The sequence below is a fragment of the Argentina silus genome, assembly GCF_951799395.1.
Source record: "Argentina silus genome assembly, chromosome: X".
Classification (NCBI taxonomy): domain Eukaryota; kingdom Metazoa; phylum Chordata; class Actinopteri; order Argentiniformes; family Argentinidae; genus Argentina; species Argentina silus.
Genome location: NC_139653.1, coordinates 21,174,248 through 21,196,405, shown reverse-complemented (window position 1 = coordinate 21,196,405; position 22,158 = coordinate 21,174,248). Strand labels below are relative to the sequence as shown.

Below are 22,158 nucleotides of genomic sequence, written 5' to 3'. Positions count from 1 at the left end.
ATCAAGGTCTCATTGGATCCAGACCACTTCTGCTCCTTCTTTCTCCCTGTAAATCTGCATGCTTGTGTGTTTATAAATCTAAATAGATAAAGCAGGCATACAGAACACATGGAGATTAAATCTATGTCCAGCTACCAGGGGTAATGACAATAGACAGGTAAAGCCACTGCAAGCAGTAAAACAAGTGATTAGCCTGGTTCAGACATCTACAATAAAACATAATTTTTACAAGGAGCATTCAGAATAACATATTGACCTCATACCTTCAAGGTCTGGAAGGCATTATTGCATACAATTAATTGTGAATTGCACTTTCATAAAGGCATCCCAGCTAGATCTTTCCTACACACACACACACAAGTCAGGCACAGTGTAACACCATGACACCTGTTCCCAAGAAAAACAAGCATCTCACAGGAGCACATGACCGAGGCCTTGAGATAGTCCTCTCCAGAAGTGAAACAAAAAGAGGAAAGAGAAACATAGATCCTCTGAAATGATCACTAATTCCTAAAGCGAGGGCTTTGGTCAGGCTGAATAGTTTTCCTGAGTTCAGGAGAGCATGTGCCGTCTCCCTGACCAGATTGTGGTGAGGAGAACAGTCACATGAATCTGATCCGTGCTCATGCTACTATTCCCCTTCTTTAATTATATGGGAAAGAGTGTGGTATGACAGCCATGGCTAGGGATGTGGTTGTGTCCTAAGAGACTGCAGATGACCCTGGAGAGAGATGTGTGTGTGTGTGTGTGTGTGTGTGTGTGTGTGCATGTGTGATAATGGGCAGGGGGTTAGCAGTGGAGTCAGGCTGTCCTGTGTGTTGCTGCTGAGTGAGGCCAGGGGCTTATATGCAGGATTTAAAGAGCAACAGAAACACCACAAAGCACCAGTGGGAAGGGGGCAGCCCAGCAGGGGCCGAGGGAGAGGGTAGAGGGGCAGGCAGGCTGGGGCGGCTGCTCTGACCAGGATCCATTTCCAGCCAAGGCCCTGGAATTCCTTTGTTCCTGCTACAGGTCTCCATTTCCCCTTTCCCTTAATCCCACCCTGCCTTACGCCCAGTCGCACGTACCAGGACAGGTAACTCTGCCACACGCTCTCTATTAACAGGCCAGTCAGTCACTCACAGCCCTGGCTACAGACAACAACAACAACAACAACAACCAACAAACAATATCAACATCAGTAAAGACAACTGTAGGAGAAGTGAGCATGGAGAAGTGAGGGTCAAGAGCTGTTCTTTGAAGCTTCGCTGGTACTGATGAGGGTGAATGGAGAGTGCTGGGGAGACACCGAACTCAGGTAGTTTATGGATGGGAGGGTGTTTAATTATTTCCATGTTTTATGCTCGTCCATGGCTCACTGACCCCTTTACCAATGAGCTACAGTATGTTACATTGTAAAAAAAAGTTAGAGTGCAGGGCTGCAGGGCTTCAAAGGCCAGGGGGGCTAAATAAAGCTAATGTTAGGAGGAGAGTGAATGTCTCTCCTCTTCTCTCTTTCACCCACTACACATCCTCTGCATTCTTTGTCGGGAGGGAGATGGTCGTTCGTAAACACATTCTCGAACAGTAAAGCTATCCAGCAACACTTGTGCTTTTTCCGCAGCGGTCGTGGCCAGGCTGACTTAAGCCCCCTTCAGAAGGCTGCCAAGAGGAGTCAGTGGTACACTGTGCAGCGCTCGCAAAGTCCTCTCCCACGGCTATTAGTGACCATTCATCTGGGGAGCCTGGGAAAATGCCTCTCCAGCCTGCCGCGGCCATCGGGAAACAGGCTGGCAGGTGTTCCCTCCCCTAAGCCCTGGCACCTGTGGAAGGAGAGGGATAGGGACCCTAGACCGCCTGCCCAGGGGCTGCAAGAGACAGGCACCCCACCTAGACTCCCCCCCCCCCCCCCCCCCCCACACACACACACACACAGATACCCCCCCACACACACACACCTAGACCCCCCCCCCCCCCCCCCCCCACACACACACACACACGCCTAGATCCCCCCCCCCACACACACACACACACCTATCCTCTCCATCCAGTGACAGGGACAGTATCTGTGAGGAGGCACAGGACAGGATTATCACTTACACTCACCACAGTGAAAGAGATCAATCCACTGGATCAATACTAACAGAAAAAACTACACATCTGCTAAAATGCTTTGACAGTTTGAAATGGCATGTTAACTTAATCCCTGTTAAAAGGGACCTTCTTGGTTTACATTCTAAGGAGCCAAACACACATTACGAATACTGTACACACAATGTAAACTTCACTACTCAAGTAGATCAAAGCACACACACACACAAGGTGATTACACACAGCAAACATTATAAATAAACAAGCAAAAAGGAAAGCCCCTTGAAAAGTTACTTGGACAGTGTACAGCGTGACAAGGGTGCATACGTTATTCATGAGGGCCACATTTGACACGGGATTTCCTGACCATCAGTGCAGGGGCTGAGATCAGAGTGGCATGATTTGCCAGAATGAAAACTGAGACACTCTGGGGTTCTGAGAGTGAATGAACACTAGCTCACTTCTTTACTCAAATAATTGTCTACTGAGCTCACAAAAACATGCAGCTCAAAACATAGAAGTGTTATGTTTTCCATTTTCAACCTGTAATTAGCCCCTGAAAAATGTGGGTGTGTACCAATCCAGAATACAACACCCCCATCCCAAACTCCCATTCCACATGCTCCTTAGGTCCAGCTTGTCCATTCTGCTTTTACAGAGCCAAGATGTTTGGTGGGAAAAGTTCCTGCTGTCCAGCCCTCTCAAAAACATAAATAAATCAAATCGCTATGAGCTAATCATGAATTCTCAAGTAGCCTGCAAAAAAAGCAAAGGAACTGATGGTCCCTGCAGCTGAGATTGGAGAACTAGTTGGGATTTATGTTGGCTGTAGATATGGCCCCCTCTGACAGGTTCACTGGGTGTCATACAAGCATGCATGCATGCACTGATAAACCCAAACACACACACACACACACACAGATAAACCCAAACACACACATAGACACACTGATAAACCCAAACATACAGACACACTGATAAACCCAAACACACAGACACACTGATAAACCCAAACACACACAGACACACTGATAAACCCAAACACATAAAAAGCTGAAGAATGTTAAAAGCTGTTGATGGCTCATTTGAAGTGCCAACAGCTGAGGCTGTTACGCTTTTCTTACACCGGGTATTGGCGGAAGCCTCTGTGATTCCACATTGGCACCAGCACAAACACCGCCCAGCATAAGACCCAGAATACCCTTCCTATACCAGCCCCAGACATATCACCATGCACACTCTCCTATTCCTGTCCCAGACCATTTATACTACCCCAGGCCCCTACACATCCACCACAGATACACAACACAGAAACACACACAGCCTGTCACCTCACTCAGGAAAATATGCTTTCTATTCTCCTTGACACTGTTCATATGGTTATATTTCCTTATAGCCTGTATGAGGCTTAACATAAAGTTCAGGTACATTTCTTATTCAAAGAAACTATTTGCATTTACAATGTACAAATAATTTCTATTTCTGTTTATTCCTGTTTCTGTTTTCTGTTAATAGAACACACCAGCAGAGTTTTTGTATATTAGGAATATTATACAATGACAGTTTATTTATATGAGGCTAGCCTACGTTGTTTTGAGTTTGCCCTAATGTAGAAGCAAGCAACAAAAGTTAAATGTATGTGTCAGTTATGCATATATGAGAAACCAACATCGTAAGAGCATTATGTCTTCTTTGAGCTCTATACTCCAACAGTTTGGATTTGAAATCAAATCATTACTATGAGGTTAAAGTACAGATTCTCTGCTTTAATTTAATGTTTTATTTTTTCAGATTGGTTTCACCATTTTGAAATTATAGAGAGCTGTCAATGCCCAGTACTGAGTCTGGGCTTTGCATTTGCCTTTGGAGTCTGCAATTGGTGTCTGTCAACATGAGGACCAAAGAGACATCAAAGTCAATGACGCCATTCTGACGCTGAAATATCAGACAAATCTATCAGAAACATAGCCAAAACCTTAGACTTACCAAAAAACCTTAGACTTACAAAAAACATTTGTATAATTAAAAAAGAAATAAAGCACTGGTGAGCTCAGCAATCACAAACGGGCTGGTAGGCCAAGGAAGACTTCTACAGTGGATGACCGAAGAATGCTCACCATTATTAAGAAAAAACACAAAACAACTTTCCCACAGATCAGGAACACTCTCCACGAGGTAGCGGTGAATGTGTCAGAGACTACCATCCATAGAATACATCACCAGCTGAACTACAGAGGCTTCACTGCAAGGTGCAAACCACTAGGTATCCTCAAAAAGGATGGTCAGGTTACAGTTCGCTATAAAGTACCTAAAAAGCCTGCAGAGGTCTTATAGACAGATAAGAGAAATATTATCATGTACCAGAGTGAGAGGACAGTTTGGGGAAAAGATTTACAGCATACCACCTCATTTGTGAAATATGGTGGGAGGGGTGCTATGGTTTAGGCATGTTTTGCTGACAAAAGAACTGTCTAACTTGTCCTAATTGATGATGTTACTGCTGACAGCAGCAGCAGAATGTATTCTGAAGTAGGGATGGGCGGTATAATGGTATCCCACGGAATTTGTAAATGCCCACGGTGTGCTTTTCAACACCATCATAACATTTCTGCTCCATTATCTATCAAACTGCCAAATTAAGCGCTGTTTGTCAATTCACAATGTGTAACAACACCGCTACCAGCGTGGTCAGAGAGAGAATTACAATATTTGACCTTCAGGAATGTAACTTTTAGGCTGTTGCACGTGACCTCTTCCACCTAAGGTTAGAGAAGGAGAAAAAAAATGACAAGCGCTAATGACTTGGTCCCTAAAACAATGCCACTGCTGCTATATGGCAGCATTTCGGGTTCCGACCTGACGATAAAGGAGAGCCTGCAGATTTGGACAAGTTTATTTGCAAAATTTGCATGAAAAAGATGACTAATCTACACTCACACCTTAAACTGAAACACCCATTAACAGCTGCACTGATGGGATCTGTCTGTATCAAGTGCTGCTGCCGGGTTCGCTGACAACGGATATGTGGTCGTCAGTTAACATGACACCATACATGTCGTTAACCGTCCACTTTGTCACCTGACTGGAAACTACAGTCAAAATACATACAGACTAGAGGCAACTGACAGAGCAATCAGCCATGGCCATTACCGTCGCCTTTTCTCAGAGCTGGCCCTGAATGGTACCTAAATCAGTATTTTATAGACAAATTGCTTCTTTTCTGTAAGGTGACCTTGGGTGACCTGAAAGGCGCCTCCAAATAAAATGCATTATTATTATTAAATGATTGCCTATAGGCTATATGACATAGACATGAGACAAGTTATATTATTATGAATGCAGTGTGTGATGCTTCTTATTATGCTGTCCAACTGTTTAGTTTAGTCTGTCAAGCTGTGATCGAGATGTAAAGTTTAAATGATTGTTTAGGCTAAATGTCATACGTTATAGCAGTCACCACTTAAATAAATTAAGTTTTTCAATGCAGATTAAACATATGGAGCAAAGATGGCTCCCGCATACCCCGGTAAAATAACTAGGGACCTTTTTTATGGCCAAAAAGTGGAAAGTTCTTCACTTGAAGTCAATCTTTAGATTTAAATCCACTTGAACATGCATTTAATTTCTTGCTAAGATTTTAGGCAAAAAGACTTCAAAACATACAACAAATGAAGATGGCTGCAGTACAGGCCTGGTAGAGCATCACCAGAGAAGATACCCAGCGTCTGGTGGGGTCAATGGGTCGCAGACTTCAGGCAGTTATTGCATGCAAAGGATTGTCAATCAAATACTAAACATGAGTATTTTATTTGGACATCATATGATTTGTTCCAATACTTTTGGAGCCCTGAAACAGGGGGAGTATGTAAACAAAATGGTACTTTCTAAATGAATTCTGAAAAAAAAAAAAAAAAAGAATTCAAGCTGAGCACACACACAAACACCCACCCTGCTAGGCCCAGTTTGAAAGTTCTCTGAAGATTAGCAGGTTAGCATTTGACCTGCAAGCAAAATAGATGACCCCTGTACTTAATACCCACCCTGAGGTCTGTTGTGCTTCCCGCCTTAAGCTGGGAGTTTTTCCTCCCCTTTTTACTAGCACCCTAGACTCCTGCTCCTCACACAGTCTCCACCTTTACTGCCCCAAAGCCTCCCTCACAAGGCACAACAAAAGCCCAAGAATGTCATTACACTCACTTACGAGTCAATACTGTATCAACTAATCACTGCTTTAGTGGCATTAATACATTAGTGGCATAAGTACATTTAATCACCTGAAAGTGAAAGACACACAACAGCAACAGAGCTATCGCTTTTCGCTGACTATTTGTACATGCCTATCTCACTGCTGAGATACTGCTCTTCACCTTACAATACGTGTTTGTGTGTGTGTGTGTGTGTGTACTGTTAACCATCATTAGGCCTGTCTGTCTCTCCTCAGTCTGTTACTGGGAATATGAGTCAAGCTATTCAGTAACCTAAGATTGTCAGCCTGTTCACACCTCGCCCAGGGGGAGGATATATCTCGCTTTCTCTTTGTCTCTCATCCTTACACTCAACCCTCCGCACCCGCACACACACACACACACACACAGTCTCCTTCTGTATACCTCTTTCTCAGGACTATAGGACAGTGCCTGTTGAGGCCTAGAGTAGCAGGGCGTAGCTAACGTGAGACACTGAGCTGGAGGTGCAGTGTTCTAGAGAGCAGGAGAAACTTTATGGGCCAGACTGCCCTGTAATTCCCCTCTCACAGTCAGGCCTGCTCCTGCTGAGTGAGTCCTGTTTAACTGCCCTTAAGTGCTACCTGTGCCAATCCTGTCTGTGTTCTACCACACAGCTGGGGGTTACTCTGAGGCTGTTCTTACAGTGCAGCAAGAGCATGTGGGTGGAGGAATGTGTGGAAAGACGGACAGCTAACATTACCTCTTGCACATTCATATTAAACGGCTAACAAAGGACTTGGGGCAGCAAAAATATTTTTTACAATAAGATACACCACAAAAAGGCTGGCATCCATGCTAGGTACAGTATCTACAAGAAATGCACACATAGAGACACACAGGTATGTCTACACTGCCAACAGAAGTGCCAAAAAAACACCAGGCATTTTGTGGACTCACATATACATGTAACTGTGACTAAGGCTTGCCAAGTTAAACAGCATTCAACATCCATATCAGTCCCCGTCTCCATAGGTCACACCCTGGGTGTTGAAAGCCACCAAGTCCCAACTAGTTCTGTTTTCACTCCCTCAGTCTCCACCCACGCTCACTCCAACAAGGTAACCATGACATACATTCTAGATTGTTTTGCAACTATATTCCCACCCCGCCTGCATTTGGAGAGTCATGTGCTCGGGCCAAATTTTCAGCAATGGAAATAAATCATTTCACTCAATTACGTATAGAGAGGTTACCATATAGGGATGGTGTGAGAGGAAACGAGCGCTGACTGAATGTAAAAGGAATGAGCAGTATTCAGGCAATCAGATCAAAAGTGATAACATTTCCAAATCTACGCAGTAATTGTTGGCCTATATGGTATAGTGATGATGCAGGTATAGTGAAAATGTCTGTACTTGAACAGTTCCAACTCTAAGCAAGCATAGAGACAGAGTGTGATCTTGGCTTTGCAACAGACTATGTGAGGCTTTAGTAGTGCAGTGTAAATGCAATGCCTATGGTTAGGACAGTACAGGCAGTATTGTAGTATGGGGAAGGATCAAGGATGCAGGTCAACTGGTGATGTATACCTCTCAAACAGAAAGGTTTGGCAGGAGTCAGCTCTCTCTTCTGTTTTTGTTGGCCTCTCTTGTGTAGGCACTCTACATACTGCTTGACCCTCTGATCCACAGCATCTCTGATCAGAGTAGTGACATCCTATGGGACACACAAAGCAACAGTGTGAGAGTACAAAATTCCAACTCTAGGTTAGAACACAAAAAAAAAAGACAGTGGCAGAAAGTGGTGTGCACTGGCCCTGGTGAGATATACTGTTAAGCAGAGCAGCCATTTTAAAAATAAAGCTGGGGGGGTGGGGTTGGGGGCACAATCACACCAAGTCCACAACAGTCGCAAGGACAAGGCCAGGGTGGAGTGATCACAGCCAGCAGAGGTGGTGGAGTGGGGATGGTGATGGTTTATATCTCTGTAACAATGAAAATATCAAAGAACACACACACACACAATTTCCCATGCCTGTACCTCTGTATTCTCTGTAGTGAACCAGCTGGCGTACTCTTGGCCGCCCAGGGGCAGAACGTGGAGATCCACCAGCACAGCAAAGTTCCCACACTGCAACACAAAGAGGGAGGACAGCAACAGGTTGCTAAGGGGCACTAGGCTCACAGACAACAAAGGAAATCAGAGTGTCGGTGATTGACAGCAAACAAACCACCTCGACCCCCACTCCTGCCCTAACATCACCCCTCTCATATCAGCCCTCCCTCCCTATCCCTTTCTCTGTCTAACTGTTGCTCTACTGATCTCTTTTAAAAAAAAAAAAAAAAAAAAAATATATATATATATATATATATATATATATATACACACACACATACAGTGCCTATAGAAAGTCATCATACCCCTTTGAAATAGTTACTATATTTGTCGTACAGCCTGAAATCAAAACCCATTAAAAAAAATAACTTTTTCCAGCTTTATGTACAAATTTAGCCATACAACATCAAACTAATGAAAAAAAAGGCGACAGTTCTGAAAATTTATAAAAAATGAAAAACAAGAATAACAGGGTTGGAAAAGTCATCAGTCCCCTGATTTAATACTTTGTCGAGCCACCTTTTGCTGCAATTACAGCCATCAATCTGTTTGGATATGTCTCTACTGACTTTGCACACCTAGATTGGAGAATATTTGCCCATTCTTCCTTGCAGAATTGTTTGAGTTCAGTCAAATTCCGTGGTGAGCGGCGATGGACTGCTCTCTTCAAGTCCATCCACAGATTTTCTATTGGATTTAAGTCAGGGCTCTGGACATTCACCTTTCTATCCTTAAGCCACTGCGTTGTTCATTTGGCAGTATGTTTAGGATTGTTGTCGTGTTGGAAGGTGAATGACCTGCCCATCTTCAGCTGTCTAGCAGAGGGACGCAAGTTGGTAGTAGTCTCGTCTGACCATAAAACTTTTTTCCACATGGCAACAGAATCTTCCAGGTGTGTTTTTGCATAGCACAAACGAGACTGAGTGTGGCACTTTTTCAGAAAAGGCTTCTTTCTTGCTACCCTGCCATACAGGCCAGCTTTGTGTAAAGCTTGTGAGATTGTTGTCACATGCACAGACAGACCAGTCCCTGCCATAAAGACTTGTAAGTCCTTCAAAGTTGCCTTTGGCCTCTTGGTAGCTTCTCTGATCAATGTCCTCCTGGACGGCCTGATCTAGGCAAGGTGTTGGTGGTGCCATACACCTTCCACTTCTTAATGATGCTCTGAACGGTACTCGGAGGGATAGCTAAAGCCTTCAAAATCTTTTTGTAGCCTTCACCTAACTTGTGCCTTCCTACAACTTTATCCCGGAGGCCTTTTGAAAGTACTTTTCCAACCATGGTGAATTCTTTGCAGAACCATGCACTTCTAGTAGTGGAATCCTCAAGAAACAGCTGGTTTTATTCTGAAGTAATCAAAACCACTACAATTGATGTCAGGTGGGGGGCAATTAGCCTGGTGTTTGATCTGGAAGTTGATTGGTTGCACCTGAGCAAGTTTACAATGGTATACTCTAAGGGGCTGATCACTTAACCAAACCAGGTATTTCACTAATTAATTTTTAATAATTGTCCAGAATTTAAAAAAAATGTTATTTTCACTTTGATGATGAGGGTTATAATGTGTACATACAGCTCAAAAAAAGTTAGATTTGATTTATTTTAATTTCCAGGGTGTAATGTCACAAAAGGTAAAGATTTCACAGGGTATGATGACTTTCTATAGGCAGTGTATATATTTATTTATTAATTTTATTCTTAGAGTCAATCAAACCAGACTCAGCAATTCACACATAGCTTATTATAAAAACATCAACTGTCGATCATCTTCCATGTAAGCCTTGCATTGATAGTTCTGAGTTATATAATGCGGAGTACTGTGAATAGCACTAGAGGGCTACAGACTGGATTCCTGAGGTCCTACGTCATCATGTCAATGACAATAATTCACATGGGACTGAGAGGCCAGAAACGCCGCGGCTGGTTATGTTGCTGTTACATCTCTCTCAAGCCAGCCTGATTATGGTTTACACATGAGTGCAAAAGCTGCCCGCCGCAGAAATTGAATATATTTCTGTCTCGTGTGAACCTCTCCTCTCTCTGGACAAGTCTGTGATGGATGGAACGGGACCACCCGCAATGCAACTCAGAAGAGGTCTGAGAAACAGCACTCCCCAGGAGCTTAGAGTGATAATGCACCAAAGACATCAACCTGACCAGGGATATGGAGTGAGGACACACAGACATACAAAGACAAAAACAGACAGTGTTAGGACACACAGAGGAGTAGGCATACAGATACAGTGATGATGATGATGATGGTGATGATGAAGATGATGGTTACTCAGAGACCAGTGAGTTAATACACAAAAAAACAAAGAGACATTCCACACAGCAGAGTTATCATTCTGACAGCCGGCAGATCTCCTGTAGACCCAGGTGCTGCAGATAGGGCCGGCAGTGTGAGGAATAAGCCCAGACTGGGCCTGTGTTTCTAAGAGCCAGCTGTGAAGATGAAGTGAGAGAGTGAATTACCTGGGGTGTGTAGGAGAAAGCCCATTGCTGAGACCTATACACTGGGAATACACTTCTCTGCACCATTCTCCCTCCACGCCTCTCTCCTTTTCAAAGTTACATTGTAACTCCTCCCCACTCTGTACAAGTTTGAATCCCCCTCAAAATCTCAGAGAAAGCCTACTAATTTGACTTTGCAGTAGACAACAACTTTGGGGTTGTGAATCTTCAGTAAAGTGAGATAAAAAAAAAAATCAAATAAGTAAAGGAACTGCTCTAGGAAAATTACGCTGCCAAATGTTTTTTTTTTTCCACATGAAAGCATTTTTCTTTCTAATTGACTCTCTGTAAACAAGAATGTAAGTGAAGCTATGCCCTAACTTGTTCTCTTCTGGGGTTAATGAGTGTGACGAGCGCCCCCCTGTGGCTGACCAGGGAGATACCCTTTCCTTTTATTGCCACACTTAACTAGACTCATTGATGTCATTGGAATAGGCTATTGTTATTCATGGACATATTCAAAGAATAATATTTAATTTCAAACATAGTCTTCTGAAAGTGGGTGATCTACCTAAATGTCTCACTTAAGCTGGTCACAATCACAATCAACAAAATGATAACAAACTAGGCTAATACACAACACATTTAAACACATGATGCACCCTTATTGCAAATAACTTGTTCAAAAACCAATGAGACCTTTCACATGAAATACTAAAAGCCATTGGCCAAAACAGAGCAATCGTTATATACAAGCCACTGTGTGTGTGGGGGGGGGGGGGACAGCTCTTCCCTACAGACAGCTCTGCATTCACCCGGCCCTCTGCCCTTTGTCTCGTGGCGATCCACAGTTGACCAGTGGTTTCAGCTGACTGGTTCTGACAATTACCAGTGCGTGGGAAACCACAGCAGAGGAGGGACGGGTCCTGTCAATCACACATGGAGAGAGGACTGGCTGCCGAGTCCCACGGTGGCTTCCTGGACCAGTGCTGTTGCTAGATTGGCCTTGGGATCCTGCCCTCAGTTTCTGCCTTCTAAAGTCTGAAAATACCATTACAACTGAGGATAGGAATGTTCCCAGTCCTAAAGTGTCATGTTCAACTAGTTGAATTTTGAAGGGCATGGAAGTGCATTAGGCCCTGTCTCCGTGCAGAGAGGTTGTGATCCATCTAATGTAGGATCAATCAATATAGTTTAGAATTACGCAAAGCCATATGATAAATCTCTGGTCCAAGACTAATATAAAGCTAATGAGATTAATACTAAGGTCAGTGACCAACTGGGTCTCTGTTCATGGTCCCTGCGTAAAGAAGCAGGGTGAATCCCTTAAGAGGTCCATGAGGGTCTGATTGAGTTTTGTTTGGGCAGGGAGCCAGACAGCTAGCTGTGGAATAGCTCACTTTTATCATATTAGTGCAGTAGACAAGACAAGACTGGGAACTGGACTTTAATGATAAACATTGGTCTGTCCCTCACAGAAAAACAGCATGTGATTCCCTGGCCTTCTCAAAAGAAGGGCTTTGGAAGGAATTGCCCACATAGAAACATACAGTCACATCCTAAATGTAGCCCATTGATTGTAGAAATATCTAGGCAACTTCATCATCTCACCTGCTCAGCCTCAGGAATTATTCACAGTACAGTTACAGTTCATTAGGCTACAGGCCTACATTTATATTCAAATTGAGTACTAATTGAATCATGTTCACTGGCCGGCCAAAGGTTCTGATCATGATCATGTGATCAGAGTTTTGCATCAACCACCACAAATGGGTGACCTGCGAGGCCCTGAGGTGACCTATGACCTTCAAGTAATGAGCCCTCCTAGAAAGCCCTGCAATGGCCTCTGTTTACCAACTCCTTCAGGAATAGCCTAATCCTTTGTGGAGGAGGTAGTAATTGAAACCACAAGGGCCTTACTCACCCTAGAGATCTGAAAGGGGCTCAGAGTTCTATTCTAATTCCAAATCCTATGCTGGGTTCCTCTCCTCTGTCACCTTTTGCATGAACTCCAGCCAGAAAGTCCTTCAAAGATAATTAGGCTACTAAGGCTACTTTGATTATCATTTCTGTACAAACTCTGGGCTCACGCATAACTCCAATCATTATTGTTAATTATCTAAATTTGGTAGATAATATTATATATTGTATACATTACAGCTTACATACATTATATGCTCTTGGAAACATTTAGGGCAAGATACAAGCAAGTGCCACTGTTATTGGGAAGAATAGCCTAACACGATTAAGGGCCAATTCCAGAGGAAGTTACTCTTTTCACACATACTAAAATGGGCCAACACGGTTTTGTTCTCTGCTCAAGAGAGGCCTTTTATGCTTGTATAGAGGGTGTGAGGACTGAACAATAAGCACCTACCAGTGCTACTCAATACCAAATCCTTTATTGTGACATCTTTTGTGTGCTGTCACACTATTAATTAATTAATGCACTGGGTACTCATGTATGCCAAGCTAAAACTCTCTATCCTAATTCTCTCCTTTGCCAAATAGCCTATCTGATTAACATGACCTGCCAAAAAGCCTAGATAGCCTACTTGAACACGTATACACAAAACATTGATGAATAGCTAAAACTCCAACTACCTTTCAATCCAAGGTCCACACCCAAACCTTAGCATGACTGAGCCATTCTATTTTCTGCTTCTAATCAGTTAGTAAATAAATAGTGGAGCAATTCTGCAGAAGACTCCATTCCCTTTTTTCCTGGCCTCCATGGCTCTGGTCTATATCACACTCAGTTCCCAAGACACTTTCTACCTTCCCTTATCTCTATCCCAGACCCCACTCTGCATCCTCCTGTCTACAGTGCTTAAAGACGGGCATAGGGCCCAAACTCGCTGAGCACTGTTACCCGCCACCCCACCTCCCTGCCCTTTGCCATTGCTATCGCGCCATATAAGAACCAGACCCTTTTGCCTGCACTTAGCTCAGAGGCTAACATTAACCAGCCACATATGTTTACATTGGGAGAGAGGGGGCAGCAGATGAGGTCTCACTCAATAAAACTTGCATCTCTCTCTTTCTCTCCCCCTCTTTTTTCTTCTCCCAATCACAGCGTAGCAGATCCCCAAGCAGTCTGCTAGGAGCCCAGGGGAGCTCTTTAGATCTGGAGTGTGACAAGACCGCTTTTAGGCTTTAGTTTCCTCTTTCCCAGTGCACTGTTACTCTCTGTGTGACTATGAGTCACCTGGCATTCCCTACAATGGGACAACTCTCTATTCTTACTTGTCAGCAGACCCCCCCAGATGTAGCCTACTGTAAGTGTATGGGGACCCATTTAGTCATTCTGTTACCAGACGTAAATCCACTTCACTTATTTATATCACTTATGATATTTTCAAACTCAAGGTATCATCTGATAGCTAACACCCCTCTTTCTGCAGAAATATTTTAATCTTAATTTGTGATAAACAGCACACAAACCCCGGACATTACACTGACTCAAACTCAGAACACGAGCTCCATCCCCCCTATATTAGATAGTTAACAACGTCACTGGTGGATACTGCTTAATAAAAGGCAGATTGCAGGGCTCTGGAGGAGTAATGTCCTGGCAGACAGTAGCATATGAGTGGTGTGTAAGCCTAAAGGCCCTTTGGGGAGGTCCGAGGAGGGGCAGGTCACTAAAGCCTAAGCCCATATATGCAGGAGCATACAGTACCAGCACCTCCTGCAGTTCTACAGGCCAGGGAGAGAAGCCTCAAAAACATCTGAGGAGCTAGCATCCCAAGACACTGCTGCACAGCCCACCAAAACACAGCGAGTTGAAAAGAAAAGTGGCTGTGGGATTACTCAAAGTCTCTTTGATTATCCTCTCATTACACTACCCTGGTTAACTGACAAGGCTTAATTAAAACAAAAAAGATAGACACTCACTCTTACCCAGTGTAATTCCTACCTGCTAGAACCGTGGATGGGGTTTTTTAAGCAAAAGAAGAGTCCAGAGTAGGGCCGCGGCATATTGAGTTTTACCAATATAGCCTATGTAGGCCTGTGCATAAAATGGCCATGAGCTGTATAAAATGTGATTACATTTTATTATTATTTACAAGCATTTTGTTTATGTCAACATATCTGCGTAGTTTCCCTCGTCTGTAATACCTCATAGGCCTGTCTGTCAAATAAGTCCAGATCACGCACTGACCACAGAGTCTGGCAACGCCAACCTCTCACCCTCTTCTGTTTGTATTTGGGTACTGGAGCTGTGGCCACGCGCCACCCCACAAACTATGTTTCAAAGGAGCGCAGCAGACTGCTGTTCGCGGGAGAAAGAAAAGAGGAGAATAGCGGATTTGCGCACAAAGAAATCTTGCAGATGTTCTCTGCACAAAAAACTATTTCAAAAAGATGTTGTCTTGTCACAGCAAAAATTCGGACTGTTTTTTTTTTTTTAATATGAATTGTATTTGAACTTATGTTAAGCCTCATACAGGCTATAAGGAAATAAATAAGGAATAGAGATATATATATTGTGTATCATCCAAAAGTAAAAATAAATATGTATATTTATATTACTATATAATCGCCCAGCCCTAGCCCAGAGTATATAATGGAACCGCATAGAACCGCCTAGAATGTTACTGATTGTTTTTTCCCAATATAAAATAGCTACTTGGTTGTGGTTACTTGGTTGAGTATGGTAGTGTCTCTCCGATTTTTCTCAGGCAGAGTGACTCAAGTATCATTATGTACCCACTGGGAAGGACCCTTCAGTGAACCTCAGAGTATTTACTCTACCACACAAGGAGAGAGAGAGGGGGGGGGGTCTAAACCTATGTATGCAGGCATGCATAAAACGGATAGAGAGAGTGCATGCAATGTCTGGTCAAGGAGGCACACACGGCATTATGGAGGATGTGAGGGATCAGTGCACACGTCCTGAGTCCTTATCCAAAACTTTTAATAAATGAAACATCAACAAAAGGGGAGACCAATGGCTTTTTCTGCACTTAACAGAAACATCTGATGTGCATTATTCCCGATAGGGCTTTGGGCTGAGGATGGCCGGTACTAGTTCTGAAGAATTAAATTCTGCAGGTCTGCATCTCTCAACCATTAACTAAAGCCTGTCTGGGAGACAGTCAGACTTGAGATTTGCAAGAAGCGGCTTTAATTTCAAACAGACTATGAGCCCTGGTATAGCCTAGGCCTATAACTTTATTTTTTATTTCACTTTAAAAATGAAAAGGCATAGTAGAAACTTGTCACATAGCCGTGACAAGACCAAAAGAGGCCCAACACTTCACCCCATCTTACAAACAAGACAGAAAGGGCCGCCTGTGACTAGCTAGGTAGGTTACTCATGCGAACCAGATAGATTACTCATGCTCCTGCTTATTCAATGTTTGGACTCTCAGTTAGTCAAACTTCAGTATTTTCACATTTACCCAACTTCACAACACAGTTTTTACAACCATAAATGTAAACCTTGTACTGACAGTACCTAAACAACAGTTAGGAACATAGGCTCTCTGAAGTGTATCATAAAATGTAGGCTAATTGAATAAAAAAACGAATAACTTGGCCTTCTAAATAATTAACAGACTTAAACCTAACCAGATAAACAATGCCTACAACAATGCTTCATATTGTATGGCACTGTGGCGAAGGCAACTGCTCTAAAATGTGTCAATACCTCCCTCTAGTGGCTAATCCATAAGGAAGACAGTATGACTGAAGGAGGACGAGGAGAACACATAGGATCCGATGATCAGATTAAAGGGAGACTCTGGGATATGTCATAGCAAAAACGAGCGGGTGACAGATGCAACAGAGATGCAACAGACTAGAGAACAGAGCGTGCTGCGACAGAGCCCATGCATCAGAAGTTTTGTTGTGCAGTTGTGAGTGTTTCCAGTAGAATGAAAATATCTTTGAATCCCATCCAGGCAGCTGTTTACTTCAGGCTAGTTTTCGGAGAAATGGAACAAAAAAAGGAAACATAACACTATAGGAGACATCATCACTGAACCTGATGTGATACTTTTTTATCACATTCAATAATATGATTCAGGTATAAAATAACAATACAATGTTATTCTTAGAAATATTACTAATTATTTTTGCGATCAGACCTGGCAAGTGTTGAGTTATATTCGTAATTTGTTGAGTGTTGGAACATGTCACCTCAGTTTGACATATGCACTGTTATCAGTCTATGCAGAATAAATGGGAGAAAGAGAAGTCTGGGTCCTGGGCCTTCACTCCTGTACGGCTAGATGTATGCAGCTGTCACAGCTTCATATTGTGGCGATTACTAAGCATGTTGGAGAGAGGGTCAGCCATTGTCATATGACAGACAGTGACTCTGTCACGCTAGAATTACGACACCTGACATAAGACAAATGGGTAAATATACCAAGTGAACACAAAAATACTTTAAAGATGAATGCATTAATTTATTTATGGGTTATGATATATTTGAGTTATGAGATAAAAAAATATTCTCAATCATAAAGAAGGTTATCTTCAACTGCATTCACCATGTCCTCTGTAGTGTCCGCAGACATCATCCTTCGGAGTTTGTGCAGTGATGGAAGTGTCAATTTTGCCGTCTGGATGGTTCTTTGGTGTTTTGGCTCTTGCAGAGTTGTGGTCGCCTTTTCGGTCCATGTCCCCTGTCACAGAGCAGCAGTTGACAGTGTCAGTGTTTCGGTCCTGACATGGTCTTTGCCAGAAACATTTTGTCTAGTGTGCTCTTTTCCTCTTTGGTCTCTTGTTCACAGTCAGAGCTGCTCGCTGATCTGTGGCTCACTCGTCTCATGCCTTTCTTGGCAGCTGCCAGTCCACTCTAGCTGTCCTCTGTCTGCTTCTCAGGGAGGTCCGGGAATGTGAGCTACAAGAGCCTTGAGTCCTAGGTGCATACAAGCCTCGAGTCGCCCCCCCTTTCCTATACTTTACCAATTGTTATTCGCTCGTTGTCAGAGTCTCTTGGGTCTGGTGAGTGACGTTTTATCTTGCACCCAGAGGCAGGTCTTGGATACAGAGGAGGTAGGTCTGCTGTGGTTATCACTTGTGTTAGGCCTATCAATGGAACCGGAGGGTAGTCTTTCCTTTACAACAGATCCTCCACAGCAAGTGAGGAGGGCAGCCAGATGAATGAATGCTAAATTTGCATTAGTTCTCTTCTTTCCTTTTTCTCATTGTCTTCTTTCAGATCAGATTGCCATGTGGGTCACGTTGGGTTTGACTGGGTTCACTTTGACCCATCTGATCAGGTTATGTGAATTCTCTGAGAAACAAAAAATATACTTTACTGCAAAAGCAAGAGTCAATGGTCCTTTAGTGCTCTGAAAGCACAGTGAACTAAGTCTTGAAATTGATTGGTTTTTATAATGACACAGCCGTATTGATAACATCATAATAGGCTCGCTGCGGTGCTCAGTCTCCGCAAGCACTACACTCTTGTTCATCATGGCCTGCATTGTCTTACGTCAGGTGTTTGTTTTTCAATCCTTGGAAATCAATTAAATGAGCACAAAAAGCTCCAGTAACTTTTCAGCCTACCTCAAATGGACTATGGACTGCCTTCAAATAAATGCAAAGCTGTTAATGAATGATAATGAATCAAATAAGCACAAGTTCCAGGTAACAGTAACAGTATGTAACCGCAATTTTGAAGTTAGGCTGTGGTGACGTTGTGGCAAAGTTGGTGCCAAAGTAACCTAATGACTACCTTCTGTTAATGTAGCGTTGTGGCATAAAGGTTGATGCCATCCTGGTGCCAACACAACAGCATGATAACTTGTAATCACACACCTGAATCAAACTGATCCTAATTGAGCTCACTACGCGCTACTTGAGACAAGGTAGACTCCTGACTTGACTCACGGCGCATTCACTAATGAAGGTGTCAGAAGAGGTTGCAGCAAAACGCAAGCTAACAGAATGGTCAGGTCCAAAAAAGCAACTATCTTCAAATAAATATTTAAAGGGGAAGTTTACCTGAAATCCATTTTCATGTGTATTTCTGGTCAATCCATGATGCATACAGTCTCGATTTGTATCATGGTGATCTACAGTATATAACCATTTCGCATGCAGCTGCATCATAGCTATCGAAACGCGAGGTCTGTGTTTATTTCCTAAACAAGTCTCATAACGCGTTAAAATACATCAGCCAAGAGATTTGGCACTCTGACCCTGCTCTACTCTGACCTGCTCTACCACACCAGTGATTCCCAGAGAGCAGCACGCGCTAACTCTAGCGATGTTCAACAGAAGGACTTCACAGGGAGGGAGAGGGGAATCTTGGGAGTTGTAGGAATTGATTCAAATGGGCGATTTGGAACATCAGGACTGATCAGGGCATTCAAAGCGAGATATCTTGACTCAGAGATCATTTTAAAATGTGTTTTTTTGTGAATGTGTCTACTATTGACGAATGAAAACAAAATATCCACAACATAATATCCACAAGATTACAGGGTAAAATTTTGCTTTAATTATTCTACTAAATCTGTTCTTCCCATCTGCTAGGGCTACAAGCAAACATTTACCAACACCAATGTTATTTAGCCTGTTATGTTACACTATGCTATTGGTCCCACAAACACTATACTACCATTGGAAGTCCTATACAATGTAGACTACACATTGTCAAATTTGCCCATTCTTGCTACATGTCACTGTGGGTGACTGATGCATACTGCTATGACTCAATGACAGACAGGTTGTGTGATAGTTCATGAATTCAGCTCACTTATAATTGTCCCACACGATGAAAGGGGAGGGGTCTATGATTTCGTTTGTCACAAAATTCTGTCCATTCGTATGTCACACGCTTTATCTCCAACACCACTGGGACAATTGTGATGAAACTTGGGTGAATGATGTGTCTTGCCATACAGATGTGGCATTTACAAAATTACTCTGATTGGCCCGATTTTTATTCAACTATGGTGAAAGATGCATCTTGCCATAGAGACTGTTTAAGAGTTTCCAGGTGACACCGATTCATCATTAAAAATGTCATATTAGGGTGCAATGTGGAGAGGTAGGTGAGTAGCCTAATGGATAATGCAGTAGGCCTACAGCCTAATGAATTAGGGAATAATATTTTGAGAAGAAGCAAGACTTATAATAAATCAAATAAGCACTACACATTCGATCTGGCTACAAAAGCAGCTGTAGGACTGTACCTAATACAGTAGCCTATAGCCTAATGCTTTTGGTAATAATATTTTGTGAGTGATGTCTGTTATGCAGCATAATGTAATACACATATCAAAATGCAGACCAGAGTTTGTGTAACCTAGGTTTATAGCCATTCACACTGGTAACCAAATAATTTGGCTGTGCAAATATTTTGTCTTAGCTAACGAATTTGGGAAAAATATTTTGAGAAATCAACCCAAAGCTGTAAGAAGCAAGACTGATAACGAATCAAATAAGCACTACACACGTTCTGGTAAGTTTTCAGTCTGGTTATGAATGCAGCCTAATGCATTAGGCCTATAGCATAACGAATTTGGGAATAGTATTTTGTAAGGGAAGTCTGTTATGCAGCATAATTTAATACGACATTTGGCCTATATCAACCAACCAGAGTAATGTAATCTAGGTTTATAGTCAGTGGCATTGGTAACCAAATAAATTGCCTGTGCAAATATCTTGTCTTAGCCTATTGGCGAAATTTGTAGAACGTTTATGAATAAACGTATTGTTTCAATCACAGGCTTCTCCGTCACTCATTTTATCATTCGTGGGGGACAACATGTTTATACTTGTGTATATTTGGCTAGAGCATAAGGTAAATACGTTCCCTTAATACTCGGCTGTGGCAACGTAAAAGGTAGCCCTCATTTTCACCTGGTAGGCAAAAACCTAAATGTCATTGCTACTTCGTACTGGGTACGTCTGGTTGCTCGTCGCCGGTCGTCTCCATGTAGGCTATACGCTGCACACGTTGTCGCGAGCAATTCAATAAATTTTTCAATGGTATGTAACGTCTACCTTCTGACAAGGTTGCCGCTACCAAAACGGAGTAGGTTGTCACTACTTTGCAAAAAGAACATGGCTGTGTTTGCTAGGTTTCCTGTCATACTTGTCACTAATTCACACCAGGATGGGCATTCGTGGGGAACAACTTATTTACTGTACCATTGTTAATAATTATATTCATCAATTACTGTGAGTCTTACAGTACAGACACAACTATCCTGTGGCCACTGTCAGGATTTGATTAGCAGATATTTGAAACAGCACCCTTCATTATGTCACTCACTTACCTTTATGACAATCTTGTGAGGAGACATAGATGACAAAAATGTGAGGTTCACCCGTAATAATAATTATATGGGTTTACTACATATAACTTTATTTTACTTGTCCGGCCTTAAACGGTTAAGGATTCAAATTTGATAATTGCGCCGTCCGGACCATATACATATCCGGACACTGAATGACAAAAAGCACCTCCCCACGTGTTGGCAATGGATGCGCGCGATTTGGAAAGCTGGCGAGCTGGGGGCGGAAGAGTTCATCGGGAGCCGAGAGCTGCGATTGAGAATGCCAGAAATACATTTGCATCATCCTCTTTGGGAAAATAGCTAATGGCAGATGCAGACATAAGACACTGTTTAATTTACCTCTGACAATCGGGCTGCTGTTATGATCAGATATTTTACGTCAATATTTGTCTCCACGACGTGCGTATATAGTTATTGATTTGTTTACGACACCTCCCCTAACAGCCGGGCCGTTGTGACCGTCATCCGGCGTAACTCCGCCCACCCAGAAGAAAACTCCCTCCACACTTGAAACCTTCCTTGCCCCAGCCAGTGCGAGAGCGTATAAATCGCTCGGACCTAACTCCAGCGCAGTAGGTGGCGGAATACACCATTTTCGTTGGTTTCAAGAACTAGAACAACCACCGCCAAAATTTGAAATTTGAGTTCACGTCAACAGTTCGTGTAGGTAGTTCGACCTAGCAAGTAAGTAGCAAGCTGGCTTGATTTAGGTATGTGAATCCTAACTAGCTAAATTTGAATTTCAAAATGAGCTATTTACAAATTATTGCCTTACCTTAGCTAAGCGATTGGTAGCTAGCTACGTTAGGTAATAGAATAACAATAGCCAACAAAAAGTTGTACGTTGTGTTTAATATTTAATTAATTAGTGAGATAATATGGAGCTAGTTATCTGCACTTGGAATGTGTGTCTCAGGACAGCGAATAAGCTAGTTTAATATGCTAAATAGATAGGCTGCTAACAAGCTAATTTCTCAGTTTTTTTCTCTTACTCGCTTTTGTTGTGTTGTTGACATTTTTCCCATTTAGCCTGCTAGTGGGCGGTACTCGGTAGTCCATGAAAATGCAACTAAACGAAAACA

General features: G+C 42.7%; 1 protein-coding gene across 1 annotated transcript in view; it reads right to left on the bottom strand.

Annotated features, from left to right (window-relative positions):
• slx4ip (SLX4 interacting protein) overlaps nucleotides 1–21,197 on the bottom strand; it is a 34,158-nt gene extending 12,961 nt beyond the window's left edge. The window contains exons 1-3 of the mRNA XM_083696405.1: nucleotides 21,056–21,197; nucleotides 8,277–8,366; nucleotides 7,826–7,952 (exon numbers count right to left, since the gene is read on the bottom strand). Coding sequence (XP_083552531.1) covers nucleotides 7,826–7,952; nucleotides 8,277–8,366; nucleotides 21,056–21,082 — 244 coding nt within the window. The 5' untranslated portion in view covers nucleotides 21,083–21,197. The remainder of the gene's footprint in view (nucleotides 1–7,825; nucleotides 7,953–8,276; nucleotides 8,367–21,055) is intronic.
• Nucleotides 21,198–22,158: the final 961 nt, after the last annotated feature.